At 42.4% G+C, this 17,678-nt stretch overlaps 2 protein-coding genes across 2 annotated transcripts in view; both read left to right on the forward strand.

Annotated features, from left to right (window-relative positions):
* The first annotated feature begins 350 nt into the window (after window positions 1-350).
* Window positions 351-16,454, forward strand: LOC118558728. The gene is made up of 16 exons (XM_036129272.1): window positions 351-500; window positions 987-1,151; window positions 1,816-2,023; window positions 2,599-2,756; window positions 3,027-6,482; window positions 6,951-7,085; window positions 8,755-8,942; window positions 9,431-9,512; window positions 9,644-9,741; window positions 9,855-9,975; window positions 10,068-10,367; window positions 11,777-12,372; window positions 12,840-12,995; window positions 14,365-14,515; window positions 14,601-14,759; window positions 16,269-16,454. The coding sequence occupies exons 1-16, from the start codon at window positions 393-395 to the stop codon at window positions 16,452-16,454; spliced, it is 6,267 nt and encodes a 2,088-aa protein (XP_035985165.1). The 5' UTR covers window positions 351-392.
* A 72-nt stretch (window positions 16,455-16,526) lies between these two features.
* Window positions 16,527-17,678, forward strand: part of LOC118558730 — a 50,543-nt gene continuing 49,391 nt past the window's right edge. Inside the window, exons 1-3 of the mRNA XM_036129276.1 lie at window positions 16,527-16,613; window positions 16,726-16,917; window positions 16,999-17,206. Of these exons, the coding sequence (XP_035985169.1) occupies window positions 16,729-16,917; window positions 16,999-17,206 (397 nt within the window). The 5' untranslated portion in view covers window positions 16,527-16,613; window positions 16,726-16,728. The remainder of the gene's footprint in view (window positions 16,614-16,725; window positions 16,918-16,998; window positions 17,207-17,678) is intronic.

Below are 17,678 nucleotides of genomic sequence, written 5' to 3' on the forward strand. Positions count from 1 at the left end.
GCTATCATAAGTGTTGTTGTTTTTTCTGTTAAATAAGACTTGATGCTAAAGTAGATGAAAAATCTTTTTTGTCGAATACAGGAAATAAACAAGCAGGAACTGCCTTCTTTGCTGGAAGCTACACTTCGCAAGCTGAAACAGATTTCAGAGAAATATTCAAGCAAATCTGCCCTCGGTAGGTTTTCTTTGGCTGCATGACAGATGTATTAGCTTCAGTCGTGTGCAAACCACTGATGTGAACTCAGTCTACTATAACTTTAATAACTAAGAGATGTAACGTGTCGGCCTTTTGCCTCTCAGCTGCAGATTAGCCACCATGTTAGTCAACAGGTGAAGCAGCTGAGGAGAACACTGCTGTTGTTTTGGAGGAGGTATCATCAGCCAAGAACGCCATGGGCCGAGCGCTGTCTGCCTGGGACTCGTACAATGACTGCCTTAGCTCCCTTCAGGCTTGGCTTGAACAGGGTTCTGGAATGCACAGCCATGGCAACACATCAATGGTATGACACTCAGACATCTATTTTGGAATCATTTAATGACAGTTCGAGTTTAAGTCTGTCTAACCACCTAACTAGTAGACCTGTTTTTTGTGACAACTTTTGAGTTTGTTTAATAGAGTAAACAAGTATAGTTGTAACAGTAGTAATAACATACAAAATGAACAGTGACCCCCCAAAACAAAAACAAACAAACAAACAAACAAACAAAACAAAACAAAACAAAAAAAACAGAATTTGCTTCAAGTGCTTTAGAATTTTTGAGACGTGAGTAATAGTGTGGCAACAGTCTATGACCTGGAAACAAATCAGCCTCATCAAAATGAAAAAGAGTTCTCAGTTGCAGGTAAAATATGTACTTATCAAATCATCCCAAGGGAACCCCACCAAACATTGAGACATTTCAAGGATTGTCTACCAGTTGGAACAATTTATTTTCTACTGGAACACCATTTCTCATCTCTGCTTCTTCTGCATGGCTTTGTGCAGGTAACATCTGAGTCCATGAGTGAGTGGGGCTCGAGGTATGCCCATTTAAATGAGGTGGGCAATTTCCTAATGGAGTCAACAGACCCTCAGACCAGCAGAGGCCTGGCAGACGAGCTGCGGAAACTCAACAAGCGCTGGGCAGAGTTTGTCCAAAGAAACAGGATGGTAAGAAACACAGTGTGGGATCTGTGATTTTAGATTAACATGATTTGGATTTTTAACTGACAAGTGACTGTAGTGACTCATTTTGTCAGGCAGAATTTAGTTGGTGGATAAATACAATGCCATGTTAAACATTTTCTGACATGTTGGAGAGCATCTATGAGAAACCATCTGTGTCATGACACAGATTCTTAGTTGGATGATGATCTGGACTTTGACTAGTCCATTAGTTTTTTTTCCTTTTATGATTGAAGAAATTAAAGAGTAAAAGAAAAAGAAGAATATAATTACAACATATATAATCAAATAATGAAAACAGATTTCAAAATTTTTACTCTTTGTATAGTATAACAGCTAAAGGTTGTGTTTAAAACATGCGTAAATCTACTTTGATCTGAACCATCTCATTATAGCTCTGGTTTTATAGTCAGCATGGTTTGTCCTGCTGGAAGGTGAGCCTCCATCCCAGACTCAGGTCTTCTGCTGCCTCTTACAGGTTCAGTTGCAAGATTAGGTTAGATTTACCTCCATCCACCTTCCTATCAACTCTGTCCAACTTCCCTGTATCTGCTGAAGAAAAGCATCCCTGCAACATGACGCTGCCACTGTCAGTATGTTGGGGATATCTCTGCGTATCTTATCTTTTGTTGTGCTTTTCTTTCTTCAGGAAAACACAACAGAGCCCAGTGCAGATACCCCAGCCAACTTCCAGGACCTCCAATATTTGATCAGAGAGGCTACAATGATTCTAAAAGAGCCTCTGGAAGCAATGGCAGGTCCTTTACGAGTATACAGGAAACGTTTACAGGTCAGAACAACAGAGAAATCTGTCATTTATTGCGCTTATTATTCACTTTCTTTTTTGATTTCCATCAGTATGTCTTCAATAAAAAAAAATCTGTTTTCTCCCCCCAATTAGTTCACAATAAGAAAGATAAAGAAGTAAATCTTGGGGCTCTTGAGCCATCTCCAGAATGCCCGCCTGATCAGCTGCAGAAACTTAGGCTTGCTATACCTGAAGTAAGAATACATTCTCATGCATTGCAATGTTTTTTAAAATATATTTTTCTATGTCTGTTTTAGCAGTCTCAATTTTATAAACATTACATATGCCATGTATAATATGTTAATTATGTCACTGGGCTTCATCATATTTGCTTTAGGTGATGCAAACCCTGTTTGAAGCAGAACAGGTTTGTGCAGAGCTCCAGCACAGTGTATCTGGATTGGACACCAGACTAGCTGAACTTCTACTCTGGGAAATGGAAGCCAGGGAGCTGTACAAGCTGCTGAAAGCCACAGAACGGACTCAAAAGCTGCAGAGCCAGGACCCCAGAGCCAGGGTATGATGCCCCACAGAACAGGAGTACTCTGCCTCAGGTTTTTTATGAGGAACACAGAAATGTTATCTGATAAGACATGGTTTATTAAGCACCATTTGGGTTTGCAGGTCATCATTTCCGTGGTCTTCAGCTGGAGGGCCAGGTGGTCATGGAAGAGCAGGACCTGCAGGTTGTAGTGATGACTAGTCAGAAAACCACTCCTATCCAGTACCTTCATGCCTCTGCTATGCAGAAACGAGTCCAAACTGCAGTGTCCCAGTCCCAGGCCAGTTGTTATTACGCACACACACACACGCACACACACACACACACACACACACACACACACACACACACACACACACACACACACACACACACACACACACACACACACACTCTATCTATCTATCTATCTATCTATCTATCTATCTATCTATCTATCTATCTATCTATCTATATATATATATATATATATATATATATATATATATATCTAGAGAGAGAGAGATAGGCTACAAGCAGATGATTTTATAATGTACGTTTTCAATTCCAGGAAGCTATTGGTTTGCTCAGTAGCCTGGGCGCAAGAAGGGAGAGAAGCAGAAGCCCTCCGGAAGCCGGTCCTTCATCAAAGGTCTTCATCCAGGCTAAAGCAAAACCTCAACACCTGAGACAATCAGAGACTGGACTGCCAGCTCATCGGTCAGAAACTAATATTATTTCACATCAGAGTGAAGAAGCCTTTGTGCCAAAGATAATAGTGCAAGAATACAGAGAAGAAAAGATGGTGTCTCCACCAATGCCATATACCTATGCACAAGCTGTAACAGGTACAAGGGTACTTGAAGAGGGACAAACTGAGGCTTGCCAAGATGCCAAAGCACAACCTCTTGAGAAAATTCAAGATACATGTCCAATACTCCAGCAACAACCCCTGGAACAGGGTCTTACAAGAAAATGTGAGAAAGAAAAGCAACATGCTTTAAAACATAAACTGGAGCAAAAAGTACAAGAGAAGAAGGAACAAGAGTTCAGTCTAAAACAACCTTGCCAGGATAAGCAAGAGAAACAAGAGAGTCATGGTAAAGGCTCTCAGTTTCAAGTTAAACAGCACAAACCTACAAATGTTAAAGAAGAAACACCCTTTAAACAAATAGCTGATGAAAAGGATACTATACATCAGCAACCACCTGCAAAGAAAAAATCTCTGAGTTCAAAAGAGCTTCAGAGCAGAAAGGCTCAAGCCATGAAGAACCGCCCATGGCTTCAGAAAACAGTCCTAGGAGAAAGGAAAAGCCCAGATTTGTCTCAAAAACAAGGTTCCGCAAAAGAGCCAGTTCAGACTAAACAAATCAAGGCACAAGTAAATAGAGAGACAACAAGTTCTGCTCAGGTTGTTTCACAACATACATCAACTGACAGGGCACACCCTGAATCACAGGCAAAGGTGACAAAGCAAACACAAAAACAACAACACCCTGCTGGGAAGGTAGAGCAGCAACAGCAACAAAAGAAGCAGCCTCAAGACTATCAAAAACAACCACACCCACGTATAAAACAGACAGAAAAGGATTTGGGCACCAGGACTAAATCCCAGGTCCTGTCTTTTACAAAATCACAAGTTCTAGATCAGCCAGAGCCTAATGTTCAGGCTAAGCTGCAGTCAGTGGCCCAGGATAATTTCCAGCCCAAAAGTCTGGTTTACTCTTGTGCAGACAGTCAGCAATCTCCAACCACCATGCCCCAAACCAGAATAAGTGAAAGTCAGCCACAGCAGCAAATACTTCCACAATGCCACGGTCACCCTCAAACAAGTGTCCTCTGTGGACCTCACCTGCCCCTGCAGGTCCAGGCAGGGTCTCCAGTCCGACCCATCTCCCCAATTCAGGCACCGCCATCAGGTTTCATCCAGCTTCCTGTGCCTTCCCACATTCAGCTGCGTAATCATCCACAGTCCTGGGCTCCTGTTAGACCTCCGTCTCCTAAGCCACCAACAACTGGCAGGCCTGAATCCCATGGTCAGCAAAGCTTAACGCCTTCTCACCCTCAGCCGCAGTTGAAAAAACAGTCTCAGCTCCCTGCTTATTCTGTGTGCCAGCCTCAGGTCCCAGCAAATGTGGGAAATCAAGCTCCAGCCCCACCACCTCAGCCTGTGGCTTATCGTCAGACCCTTCCCCAGTCAGCTACCCAGGCTCAAATCCATCCCCAGCAAAAATCAAGCCTTCAAACTGATGCTATTTCCATTGGCCAGGTTCAGCATATTGTTAAACCAATATCTGGGGCGAATCAGCCTCAAACACAAATGTACCATGAAACACAGGTTGGACCTTTAGTCCATTATCAGGATCAATCAGCACCTGATCCCACAACTCTAACCCAGCCACCAGTCCTGCACCATGGTCTTTATCCTCAGTGTCAACTGCAAGCTTGGCCGCAAGTTCGAGCCTCAACCCAAATGCCTATTCAGCATCTTCAAGCTACAGCTCAACCTTTGCTTTACCCTCGGCCTCAGTTTCCTTCTCAGCAATGGACAGGAAAACAACAACTACAAAATCAAGCCAATCCCCAACTGGAGCCTCCCGCTTCAGAGCTGTACTCCCAGCATTTTTCTCAAGCTTCACATTCTCAGGGGTATTCAGCAACTCAGGCTTTACCTCAGTGGGCTCAGCAATCGACTCAGATCAAACCCCATGGGTATGTGTTGGGTCCACCCTCCATTCAGCCTCAAATAAGTCCGCAGACTCAATCCTGGACTCAAAGCCTTACTCAAATCAGTTCCCAGAGCCAAATCCAACCGAGTCCCCAGACAGGAACTTTTAAAGTACAGAGAGAGCAAGGCCAGACCCAACAAGAGAGCTGGTTTCAGCCACAACGACAGCCCCAGACTTATCATCAGCCTGAGTCTCAGACATATTTACCAGCTCAGCATCACGTCCACATGCAACATCAATCTCAGCCCCAGATGCACACTCAAATACCCCTACAACTACAACCACCAGACCCAGCTCATCTTCAGCTCTCTACACAGAACCAACCATACACTCTTCAAGGCCAGTTCCAAGCTCAACCCCCGAATCAGCCGCTGCTGCAAAGTAAAATTCATGCCAAAACAAGTCAGCGTGAGTCCAATCCTCCCCTTCAGCATGGCTCTCCTCAGCCCACAGTCCTGTTGCACCCAGTGATTGAGATCAAAAGCGTGTCGCCTCCTCAGCCCAAACCTCTGGCACAAGCAGAGTTCCATCTGCCTACTGTGTTTGACTTGCCAGCTCAGCCAAAGAGACAGTCGTCAGCCCACTCAACGACAGAAGCTGTAAATGACCACAAGCAGTTAGCTGCTACAGCAAAAACCATGCTTAATGTTGAATCCTCAGCAAAAGAGAAGGATCAGAGACAATCCACATTTGAAGCTATGGCACCATCACAGACAAAGCCCAACGTTCACTCACTACCTGTAACTGGTGTTGTGCCTGCCATACAACCTACACCTGCACCTCAGGTGCAAAAAAAGCCTGTGGTTCTGTTACCCAGCAAACCTGGTGAAGAATCTACACAGCAGTCCGACATAGCATCAGAATTTACACCCCAACCAGCAGCTCAGTCACAAAATCAATTCAATGTGCAATCAGTGCCTGAACTTAGGGCACAATCACTGCCACCCCCCAAACCCCAGGCCCAGTTCCCGCCACAAACCCAGCAATCACCAGTGCTGACCAAGGCCCAAAGTTCAACACAGCCCAGGGCTCAATCATCACCTCAGACAGGTCCTAAGGCTCAACCAATTCCACCAGGGACTCCTCAGATTCAAGCGGAATCACCGGATCTCTTAACTAAAGCATCCTCTCTGGCTCAAGCTCCTTCCCAGGCCTACACAGAGGCCTATGTGAAGGCCCAGGCCCTGGCCAGGAATCACTTCGAGGAGGCCAAGCACTGCCTGCAGGCCCACATCATGGAAGCCATCTCTGTCTTCAAAGATAAGAGATTATCAGCGGAGCAAGCGTCAGTAAAGGAGGTATATAGAATTTGAATATTCTGTGTCGTATCTCCTTATGTTAAAACTATTTTAGCATGTGAAAAATGAAAAGATAAATTCCAGTTGCTCACCCTGTTTATGTCAATAAGATGTTATGTCAGTTAGATGAAGTCTCATAGCTGCACATGCTGAGTTTCTCACATCCTGCAGCAGTAACAGTCATAGTAAAGAATTGCATCACAGCACCAATGGTGTATTTAAGTTTATCATGAGCAGCTTCTCCATGTTGGATTAAAACTTGATTAGTAAACGTGAGGAACCTATTTTACTATTTTTAAGAACATTCAGAATCAGGTAAAAGGCATGCACTGGATTGCTTATTTTAACCTATAGCAGGGAGATTTTTTTCAAGCTAGCTTGTTAGGTGAGGTAAAGATTTAATGGGTTTACCTCTTTACCTGGTGTGATTAATATATTTGCATGGGAATTTCTTGCCTCTGTCATCAGGAGACTCTGAAGACTCTGGACCCAGAGTTGCTTGAGGAGTTCCTGAGAGCAGCCGAGGGCATGGAGGCTTTTTGTACACACTCTCAACTCAAAGAGATGGAGTTCTTCACCCAGTCTGTCCAGTCGCAGTGGGAGGTAGGACCGCTCAGAGTTTTGTTCCTGATTCTAAGCTTTAAAGAGTTTTACAATGTTTCATTAAGGATCCAATTATTTAGAAATGTCTGTTGCTAACCTTCTTAACCCAAATGCATTCAAAGTAATTAGAATTCTGACATGTTGTGTGCTTTTGAACTAATTTTCTGTTTGCTCCAGGATCTGAGAGCTGATATCTCAGGGTTTTTGCAACAGTTACGATTTGAAGTAGCAAGGAAAGATTTTAACACAGCTGTGAAGCAGTGTGAGATGCACTTAAGGTCCTCCTTAAAAGGGCAAACACAGGTAGTAAATACCCTGGCCTTACATCTTTAGGTGTGCTTCAGGCGATGGCTATGGAGCTTATTCTATCTGGTTGTTGTCTTCTTCTTTCCTCAAAAATATCTGTAAATGGGACTTTTGGTGATTGTGAGTTTTTTTTACTGCCTTTCATGGGGATGCTGTGTTTTTTTTAACAACACCAGCCATGGTTATGTCAAGAGAAGTAATGATACAATTGTAAGCATACATGCAGTCATGACAAAGTATAGCTCAACTGACATGGTTGGTAAAGAAAAACCAGCATTCTTTTTTTTTTATTCATCTGGTGGCTGTGTTCTGGTTGGGTCTGGCTTGTCCACTGAACTGAACTCTGAACAGTGGATCAACTTTACTGATAAGAGCTTTCTGATGATGATAGTTTTTGTGAAGTAGAAATAGGACCTTAAATCATTTGAAATGTTTTCTCACTTGTAAACCTGACTGTTATATAATTTAATTTAGTATTCTCTTCCAAATAGAACACACTGCATGGACAATGTGTTAATAAAACAACAACTCCATACAGCAGGTTTTGCACAGATTTAACCCTGTGCATCCCTATAAAAACATCAGACCCAAAGTGAAACATAGTGGTGGAAGCATCATGCTCTGATGTTGCTTATCTTGATCTGGACAGTTTCTAGTCAAGGCAGATGGAATAATGATCAATAAAATTCCAGAGGGAAAAATAACATTCAATTTGATCAGATGATTAAGTTAGAGAACTGTAGATGGAGAGGGATTTGATTGTACACCGGTGAGTTCCAGTGCAAGCATTCTCTAAAATGAACTAAAGAATGGCTTCTCCAGAAGAAAACAAATGTCTTAGAATGCTCCAGATAAACATAAGAACTAAATTTGACAGAATATGTGCAGAACGCAGGACCTGAAGGGAGCTGTGTCAAGAGATAGCCTCTCAATCTATGAGACTTGGAGAACTTTTACAGGAAATAGTGGAGAAATATCAACAAGTCAAAGAAAGCATGCTGACAGGTTTCCTGTTTCGGAAAAGGTTTTGCACCTCGTATTTTTGACTCACAGAGACTGTGTATGTTTTTCAGTTAAACTGAAAAGCATATACCCACGAAAGACAAGAAAGAGACGCTTTAAACGGATTAATCTTTGTCACCAGCCTCAGTCTCAGGATGGCCTCTGTTTATAACTTTTAAGCCACATTTAAACATTTTAATGTATGTGGGATTTGCACAAGTCATAATAATGTTAAGCACAATGTTGTTGTTTTTTTATATAGAAAGATATTATATTCATGATTAGCTTATCCTCTAGTTTTAGAATCAGTCGCTTGTCCTTTTTTTGACTCCCTGTTTCCCTGCGTGCGACCATTCCCCAGGCTTGCTTCTCAGCTGACTTTGCAGAGGCCGGGCAGCACTTGGAGGCTCTGAAAGAGCTGTGTGGCACTCTGAGCCCCGCGGACGCTCATCGCCTGGCTCAGACTCAGCTGATGGAATGTGAACAGAGACTGGCTGCCATTCAGCACCAATTCAGTGGAGAGCAGGATTCACCACAGCCTGATTCAAGGTGAGGTGATGGCTAAACACGGCAGACAGGACACTTGTCAGAAAGCTATCAATTGCATCTCTTGACAGTTTACTACACTGTTTTGAGCTGTGTGCTTATGTTTTGCAACTTTTCGACCAACTGGAGGAAGAGAATCAATCCAACTTTCCAACCAATGACAGTTTCTTTTCTTTTTTTTGGGGAATAAGGTTCAGTCATTTTCATACACTTAGATTTAGATCTGTAGCTCTCTAGGCCCATATGATAAATAATGAAAATATTGATAGAATTATAAGAAGCCGTGTAGGAAGTTATTCATAAATATTCATAGGAAATACTGTCATGAGATCTCACATGAGTGTAGGAAAATAGAAAAGTAAGAAATAACCTGAAAATTGGCAATTCCGTTAGATGTGGGAATGCATTTACAAATATTTAACAACAGAATATTTTTGAAGGATCAAATTCAGTGTAACATGACTCTTATGATTACCAATGCTTTGTTTTAGGGTTTACCAAGCCTTTGCTGAAGAGGTGAGCACACAGAAGGAATCTGAAAAACCAAGTGACAAAGTTCAGCTTTCAGCAGAGGTACGACCGTCTTCTATCGAAACCAGGCTCTCTGTAGACACAGCTCAAACTTTCTGTGAGCAATAAAAGTCATTTTGAAATAAGGCCTGAACCACACAGAGATGATGGATCCTGCTGTCGTTGCGGTTCAGGTGGCCCAGGCTTCAGTGCAGAAAACCTCTGAGGAGAAGACGGACATTAAAAAGCAAACGTCTGTGGAGGAAATCACAAAGAAGGAAGCTTTAGAAAGGTGCATTTTTATCACAGAATCATTTTAGTTATAAGAGGTGCGTTTGCTAATTTTGATATCATATTCTGACTTTTATTTTTGCTATTTTGGATTTAAACCCATGGGGCTTCCAGGTATGAAACTTGCAAAAGGACTTTGCAAGCTCATCTGGCTAAAAACGAGCAGAGCTTCAGGGACGTTCCGTCTGACTTCATCTCCTTGAAAGGACTGCATACCCGACTCCAAGAAATACAGGTTCCTGTCAGGAGATGACAGTTATGCAACCACCAGCCGTGTCACACTGATGAGCCAGGGAGGGTGACTCGAGCTCTTCTTTCCCTCTACAGTTTCTGAGGCAGGAGACGGAGCTCCTGTGGAGCGAGTACGCCAACCACTGCTCCCACTACTCCCAGCTGAGCGGCGACGCTTCGCTGGAGCAAGAGAAGGCCGAGCTGCTGGAGCTGTGGCGCAGACAGCAGACGGACCTTCAGAGGAGAGGCAGCTCGCTGGGCGCTGCGCTCAGACAGATTGACTCTACAGAGAACCACATGGTGGACTTTAATGAGCGCCTGGACCGCTACCTGAGACAGTCCAAAGATATCACTGGCTTCAGCCTGGCCAACACTAACATCCTGAAAGATATCAAGGTCTGCTGTCAGACGAGCTCTAGACTTAACGAATGTGTTTCACCTGTACTCGCTAGTCAGAGTCTCTGAGGTCCGTGTCAGAATAAACGAAAGGGGAGTCAGAAGTTAAAGTAAATCCCACCTGATTTTTGACAAGGAGTTTAAATTTAACAAATGAGTTCATTCAGTAATCAAATTGAGTTTTAATCACCTTCGTCTTTTAGCTAAGGTTGAGCTTTCTTTCAAACAGTGAGAAAGATATACACGCTTTTATCCGCTTCAGAATTTATTACTGTAAACACTCTTTAGGTCGGTGTCTCTCAGTCGTCCCTCAACAGGCTGCAGTTGGTGTCAGATGCAGCAGCACGTCTTAACTGAACCTACAGACGCAACTACATCACCCCCATTGTGTCGACCCTCTACCGCCACCATTCATAGAAAAGATTTTACACTTTTATTGTTTGTTTTTAAGGCTCTTAATGGTCTGGCCCCTCTGCATGAGGTTATCATCACAGTTCTTCTTAAAAGTTCAGAGAATTAAATATACACATTGGTGGGACCGAGCCTTCTTAGTCACGGTACCCAGGCCCTGGGACCAGCTCTCTCTGATTCAAAGACCAGACTCTTTTATTCAGGAGCGTTTACTAATACTCAGTAGGAGCGTGGCGTTTTATTCCAGATTTCTGCCTTTATTAGTTTTTTCTGTCTTTTATCTCGGATTTTATTGTAAAGAAGTTCTTATACGCTGTTGTATAGAGCCATATGAAAACGTATTAATTAATTAATACAACCATATTTATTAAATTAATATATAAAGCAATATATTAAATATCAATATAATATATATATATATATATATATATATATATATATATATATATATATATGTGTATATATATATATATATATATATATATATATATATATATATATATATATATATATATATATAAAATTTAGATTCAAAAGTTAATTGTTTTCAGTACTGTGTCAAACTAATTATTTAAATTCATTAGTGAATGTTTTAACCCTGTCTTTTGGCTAATTATGACGTTTTCTGCTTATAGCCAATGAAAACAGAACATTTAACCTCAGGATATTACATCAGACCTATAAAAACATTTTAATACAGAAATGTGGGCTTAATGAAATGTATGTTTAAAATCTACTTATAGGTTTTTATTTTAAAAGGTACTTTTGATCTGACAAAGGAGCCTCATGGGAATGAATATTGTACTTTATTTAATAGATTGAACATTTTATTTTAGCTTATCTTGGCTGGTCTGAAAGGTAAACTGCAGCTCTTTCAGAAGTCAATCCAGGAGGTTTTGATATTTTGACTTTTTTTTACTGACCCTCATCTAGCACTGCTCTCGAAACGTGTTTTCATGTTTAATTAAACACCAAATTTTTCTCTGATTGCCCTAAAGGAGCTCCATGACAACATTCAGAGTGAGTTAGACCAGTTGTCACGACTAGACCCTGAATCCAGCGACCTGGACCCTAGAGAATGCTTCCCTCTGACTCGAGAAGTTGAGACCCATAAAGCCAGCCTGGATCAACTCCGTCAGCAGGTCCAGAAGAGTGAAGCAGCGGCCCGTGCCCTCGACCGATTCCTCATCTCGCTACGCAAGGTGGATGATGACATATCCGGGGTCCAAGGCGCCCCCTGCAGTGATTCTGTGGTCCTGCAGGACTGCCGCTGCAAGCTATCTCTGATCAGACAGAGCATCGACAGTCTGAAGGAGAAGGCACCTCAACTGGACCTGCTCCTGCAGGGAGCGAGGCTGACAGTAACCAGGGACGGTTCCCCAGCTTCCTGCCTGGACATGGTGACTGTCCTGCTGAGAAGGCTGGAGGAGGCTGACGATGGGCTGGCCAGCCAGCAGAGAGGCCTTCAGAGAGAGACTCAAAGCAAATCTGTCGGCCTGAGGAAGAGGATGGCACTGGGGGAGCTGACGAGGCTTCAGGATGTGATTGAGAAGCAATGCCTGAAAGAGCCCACCATGCCTGCCGTGCAGCACACGTACGTCATTTACAACCAGTTTACCGTCAGTATGAGTTCTGGAATACATCTCAGGACACGTTTCTCCTGATAGAGTTCACCTTTCCCTAATTAATTCATTGAGCTTTAAATGAGGATGAAGCACATAGAAAATTTAAAGGCCATGCATCATATTAACATTTTTACAACCCTGCCTTTTCATCACAACAGTTATATTCATTACAATGTACAAAACTACGAAATATGAGACAAAACACTAAAGAAAGTAAAGTGATGAGTTTTCTTTTACTTAAAAGAAGTAGAGAAAGCTTCTGGAAGTTGCTATAGAGTGACTTTGTATGTATAACTGCAATTTAAGCATTACTTATGGTGATCCCTGTGACGACCTGCAGATTAAATATCATGCTGTGGCTTTACATGAAGACACACTGGAGTTATGAAAGCCTGAGTTTTTTTACGTGATTTCTAAAACTTGTTTGACTTTCTAGGCTTCGTGCTCTGGTAGACTTGGAGGGCCAGCTCCAGACTCAACAGTCTGAGGTTCAGAGTCTCCGGGAACTGCAGGAGCAACAGGGAGGAGAAGAGAACCTCCTTCAGGACCTGGAAGCTCAGTGGGAAGAAACTCAAAGAGCTTTCTTTGACAGGTAAGGCAAGCGCACTAATTCTAATCTGTAAGTGAAACCGTTTCATTATACCTACATGAAAATTATCCATTCTAGGATGGGACAGAGTTAAAGTTAGATTTTATAACACACTGTTACAAATAAGCATTCAACGGCCTAAATAAAATTACTCAAAATGGGTCAGAAATAGGAAGTATTAATTTTTTTTTCATTTTATCATCAGTAGGGCTGCTTATTTCAGTTTTCTTTGGGACACTTAGCTCCTAATCAGTCTCCATCATAAAAATAGAACCCTGATCCTCAGCACAGGAAGAGGTCACCCTCTAAAGCAGATCCTCCTCTTTGGTTGGAACGCTGTTGAGATGCTGTCATCTTCTCTGCATCCTGCTGCCCAGGATTATCCGAGGTCTTCTTGGATTGATTGTGTCTTGTCTATATCCTGAAGGGTCATGGGCTGGATGGGCCTTATTGAGTGAGAGGCAGGGTGCACCCATCTCTGCACTAGTTGCCATTCTGCCAATGGTAATTATTGTAGAAATGTTACCTCTAACAACAATTAAGCTGCTAAAAAGCTACTCTCCTGATAGCTAAAGTGCATTAGGCTAACAGAGAAGCATTTATAAGGACTAGCTACCACAGAAGTCGAGTTGGTTGTTTTATTGGAAGGACTGTGCCTATCATCAGTTTGGATGTACGCTGAGATCAGCTTCATACCACTCAACAGACAGGAAAGCTGTTTGTGGCTAACAACTCCTTCTCTACTAACATGAACACCAAAGCTAGTCATTCTTTCTGTCAATAGCCTTGTAAAACCTCCTTTCTGACCTCTTTCTTCCTGCAGCCAAATCTACCCTAAGGTACAAATAGTTACCTTGACCTTGAATGTTCCCAGGACAGTCTGCTTTCTAGTCTTTCTAGTGCAAGACCATCTTACCTGCTCTTCTGCTTCTCAGGGGGAGGGTTAATCCACTCTGGTCTTATTTCTTTCTACTGAAGACTTCCTCTTCTTCTCATGAGCTTCAGCAATGCCCAAAAGTTTGCCAGAGAGCATATGGATGATCCAGAAGAGGATTAGGAGAATTTCATGTGATCAGATGAAACCAAAATTAAATTTCTTGCCACAAACTCTAAGTCAAAGTGTTGGAAATAAGAAAGCACGTTTTGAGTTTGCCAAAAGGCACGTGGGTGGCTCCCCAAATGTATGGAGGAAGGTGATCCTGTCAGATGAGACTATTTTCCTATTAGATCACTGAGGAAAATGCAATAAAATCAAAGTTCAAGTCTGGTTTTTCAGATGTCTGGTCGCCTATTTGTTCGAATGCAAAGTAAGCGGGAAAAACAAGTTTTTGATGTTGATGGGAATGTCCTTTGTTGTGTTTGGCTTTTGCAGGAAAAAACAGTGCAATGTCCTGCTGGAGCTTTTGAAGAAGTTCCAGACCTGTCGCAGTCACCTGAGCTCCACTATTCAGAAAGCTGAGCAGAGCATCAGCGATCAGGCTTCCTATATGGGCAAGGACAACTTACAGAGAAGTATAGCAAAGGTGAGTCCATGAAGTCTACGTTTGCTTCACAAATGATTTTACACCATTCAAAATAACATTTGTTCTATTCTCACACCTCCTCCAGATGGGTGATATGAAGGAGGAGTTGGCTGGTCTTGGAGAGAAGATGGAAGAAATGAGGGCTGCTTGCAGACAACTCCAGTCAGATCTGAAGAAGTTCCCAGACTGCACCGAGATTCCGTTTGAAGTCGAGGCAGATACATTGATGGACAACTGGCTAGACGTATGGACCCGTGAACTTATTCACTGCAATTACTGTTTGTTTTCAGATCCTTTTACTTTTCCATCACCCAGTTACTATGACCAAAAACACTTAACATAACATAATTTAGCACACATGAAGACTTGCAGAGAGCATGAACCTGGACAGAACTTTAAAGGGTATTGAGGTCTACAACATAAAAAAATACAACATCATGATTTGTACTTTATCAACAGTTCCCTAACCAATAAGAAATGTCTTAAAAAAATCAAAAGAACAGAACATTTCAATCAAACAACATTCATGAAATGTATATAGTTTTGTTTTTAAGAGCGTTCAAGACATGATGTTTAGCATGTTTGACTTAGCTATAGAAAATGGAATGGTTGAGGTTAAGACTGCGGTGTGTATGTATTTAGACTCTTCCTGTGAAGGTTGGACATATTTTAATACATTTCACACTCATCAAAGTGTGTATTATACCAGCCATCTTGCAAAGTATAAACATAACTTTAGCTGCAATGCTGGTCGTCTAAGCTGGTAATAAGTGAAGTAGTCTATTAGGACCATCCTGAAGACAATCATCTGGGTAAAGATGACTTCCTTAGTGTTAACCCCTCGTGGATGCTGAGATGTAGTTGCTCAGCATGAAGTGTGGACATAAGCTTCTACAAATTATGCTATTATAAAGTCCATAACCCATTTAAGACCCGGTTCTCATTGAAATATCCCTCTGCTAGTTTCTCTGCTTTCTGCTTGTAAACACTTAACACTTCTAATCACTTAATCTCTGTCAACTCTGAGACCATACATATGAGAGGCAATTTAATACAAAGTGAGGTTTTCATTCTGTTGAAAGCCAATACAGTTTTGATGTTCATCTTAAAGCTGTGATACTAGCTAAATATTAATATGACATTTTTAAAATGTCAATCGTTGGTGCATACAAACTGGGCAGGCAGGACTCAAATGACAACTTAGACAATTTTCAGAAATGGTTTAATAAGCGTCCAAAGGTCAGTACACAGGGAGTCAGTCAAGACGGTAGAGGTACAAAAACACTGAGCTGAGGCAGAGACACAAAAGCACAAAATAGGTCAAAAAGTCACTTTAAATCTGATGTCTTGCATCTGAGCAAGAGCATAATAATAATAATAAGAAGAATAATATACCAAACATTTATAGCACTTTTTAGAACACTCGAAGATGCTTTACAAGGAACGAGAGACACAGACAACATAAACAACACATAGAGCTGCAGTACATAGAATGAGTCTTATAGACAATCCCATGATCTCAGCATTTAGAAACATTTTGTTCCTTTACATTTTCATGTTGTTTCATAACCCCTCCACCAATCCAGAGGGTACTATTCACACCTTGAAGAAGTTGAAATGTAAAGACTTAATATAGCCCTAAATTACACCCCCCCAAAACAGCATATCTGCCTCGCCTTTCAGCGGCGTAGTTGGACTGCCATTGGTAAATGTTGTTCCAACATCCATCTATTTTCCCCTGTTGCTTTTGCAGGTAACTGAAAAGACAGATGGCTGTATGGATAACCTTCGCGTGGGGCTGGAACTGTGGGAGAAGCAGCTGATGCTTGGAGCCGAGGTGGACAGCTGGGCTGGAGCTAAACTCGCCCTGTTTGCAGGAGGCAATCCCTTCCACAATGAACCACAAGTTCTTGCCATGAGAGTAAGATCTGACTCTTGAACTAAGATGATTCAGTACCTTTAATTCACATTTAAGAAAGAGTGTTCTGATTTGCAGGATGAGATCCAAACAAATGAGGAGAATATTGAACATTTTCACAAGAAGTCAACTGAAATTCAGAAGTTGCTGCTGAGCCATGAGGCTCCTTTGGAACTGCAGGTAAGCAACACTATGATAGTCTCTCTATAGAGCGGTTTGGTCTATATTTTGAATTGAACAGTAATTCTTGAGCCTTTTCTCTCTCAATTCCTCCCTCCCCCAAACATCCCAGGTGATGGAGACCCAGCTGAGGAAGAGAATGGAGCAGGTGAAGGAGTTGTTTACTGACTGCACAGATGTTTTTGAGGAGATTATGGCTGTGAGAAAGCATCTGTCTGAGAAGATCGAGGAGTGTCGGACGGCTGTGGAAAACATCCAGAGCTGTCTGCGTGGGACTGATGCAACAGCAGAAGCCCAGATACAGGTACACGGCCAGTTAGATATTAGAGCTGCTCTCCCAGATGAGTGGGCTCACAGAATGAGACGGTCCTCTACTGCTCCTCAGGACCTGTGTGCTGAGCTGAGCTCTCAGGAAGAGCAGGCCGAGGCTGTGTTGAAAGAGGTGGGTCTGGTGTCCAGCGTGGCCAGTCCGCAGGTGCTGGAGGAGCTGTCTGCAGACTGCAGCAGACTGAGAGAGGCCATCGCCCACACCAAAGACATGATCAACTTGAAGAGGGAGGAGGAGGACAAAGGCCTGTACAAGGTCATCAACGGTCAGTGGCTAAGTCGATGGAAAGGAGGGTCATTTTGATGGTTGTTTTGCTGATTCATAGCAACTTTTAAACGCTCTGTGACCTGGGGGGGGGGGGGGGGGGGGGTGGCAAGGGCCTCCTTTAAATTTAAAGAGACTGCACCAAGACAAGGTGTTCTTAGATGCGGTTTAAAACGGGGGTAGGAAGGGGAACACGAAAAGAAATTGACGAGGAATTCAGACCAAAGCATTGCAGTTCCACTTTATAATGGTTGATTTCAATGTGAAAAGGAGGAACTAAAAAGCATGGTATATCCCCCTTAAATCTGGTTTGTCAACTCCCAGTTTGAGGGGTGGCTTTTATGAGACGGGTTTACGCCAGCAGAACACTGGCAGGGCCTGAGCTGAAATAGTCTGATTGCAGCAAAGCTCCACCAACCACAGTGTGGGCCTTCAAAATCCAGCTATATAGGATGTCAAATGGTCATTGTGAA

Source organism: Fundulus heteroclitus, unplaced genomic scaffold (genome assembly GCF_011125445.2).
Source record: "Fundulus heteroclitus isolate FHET01 unplaced genomic scaffold, MU-UCD_Fhet_4.1 scaffold_152, whole genome shotgun sequence".
In the NCBI taxonomy this organism is placed as follows: Eukaryota; Metazoa; Chordata; class Actinopteri; order Cyprinodontiformes; family Fundulidae; genus Fundulus; species Fundulus heteroclitus.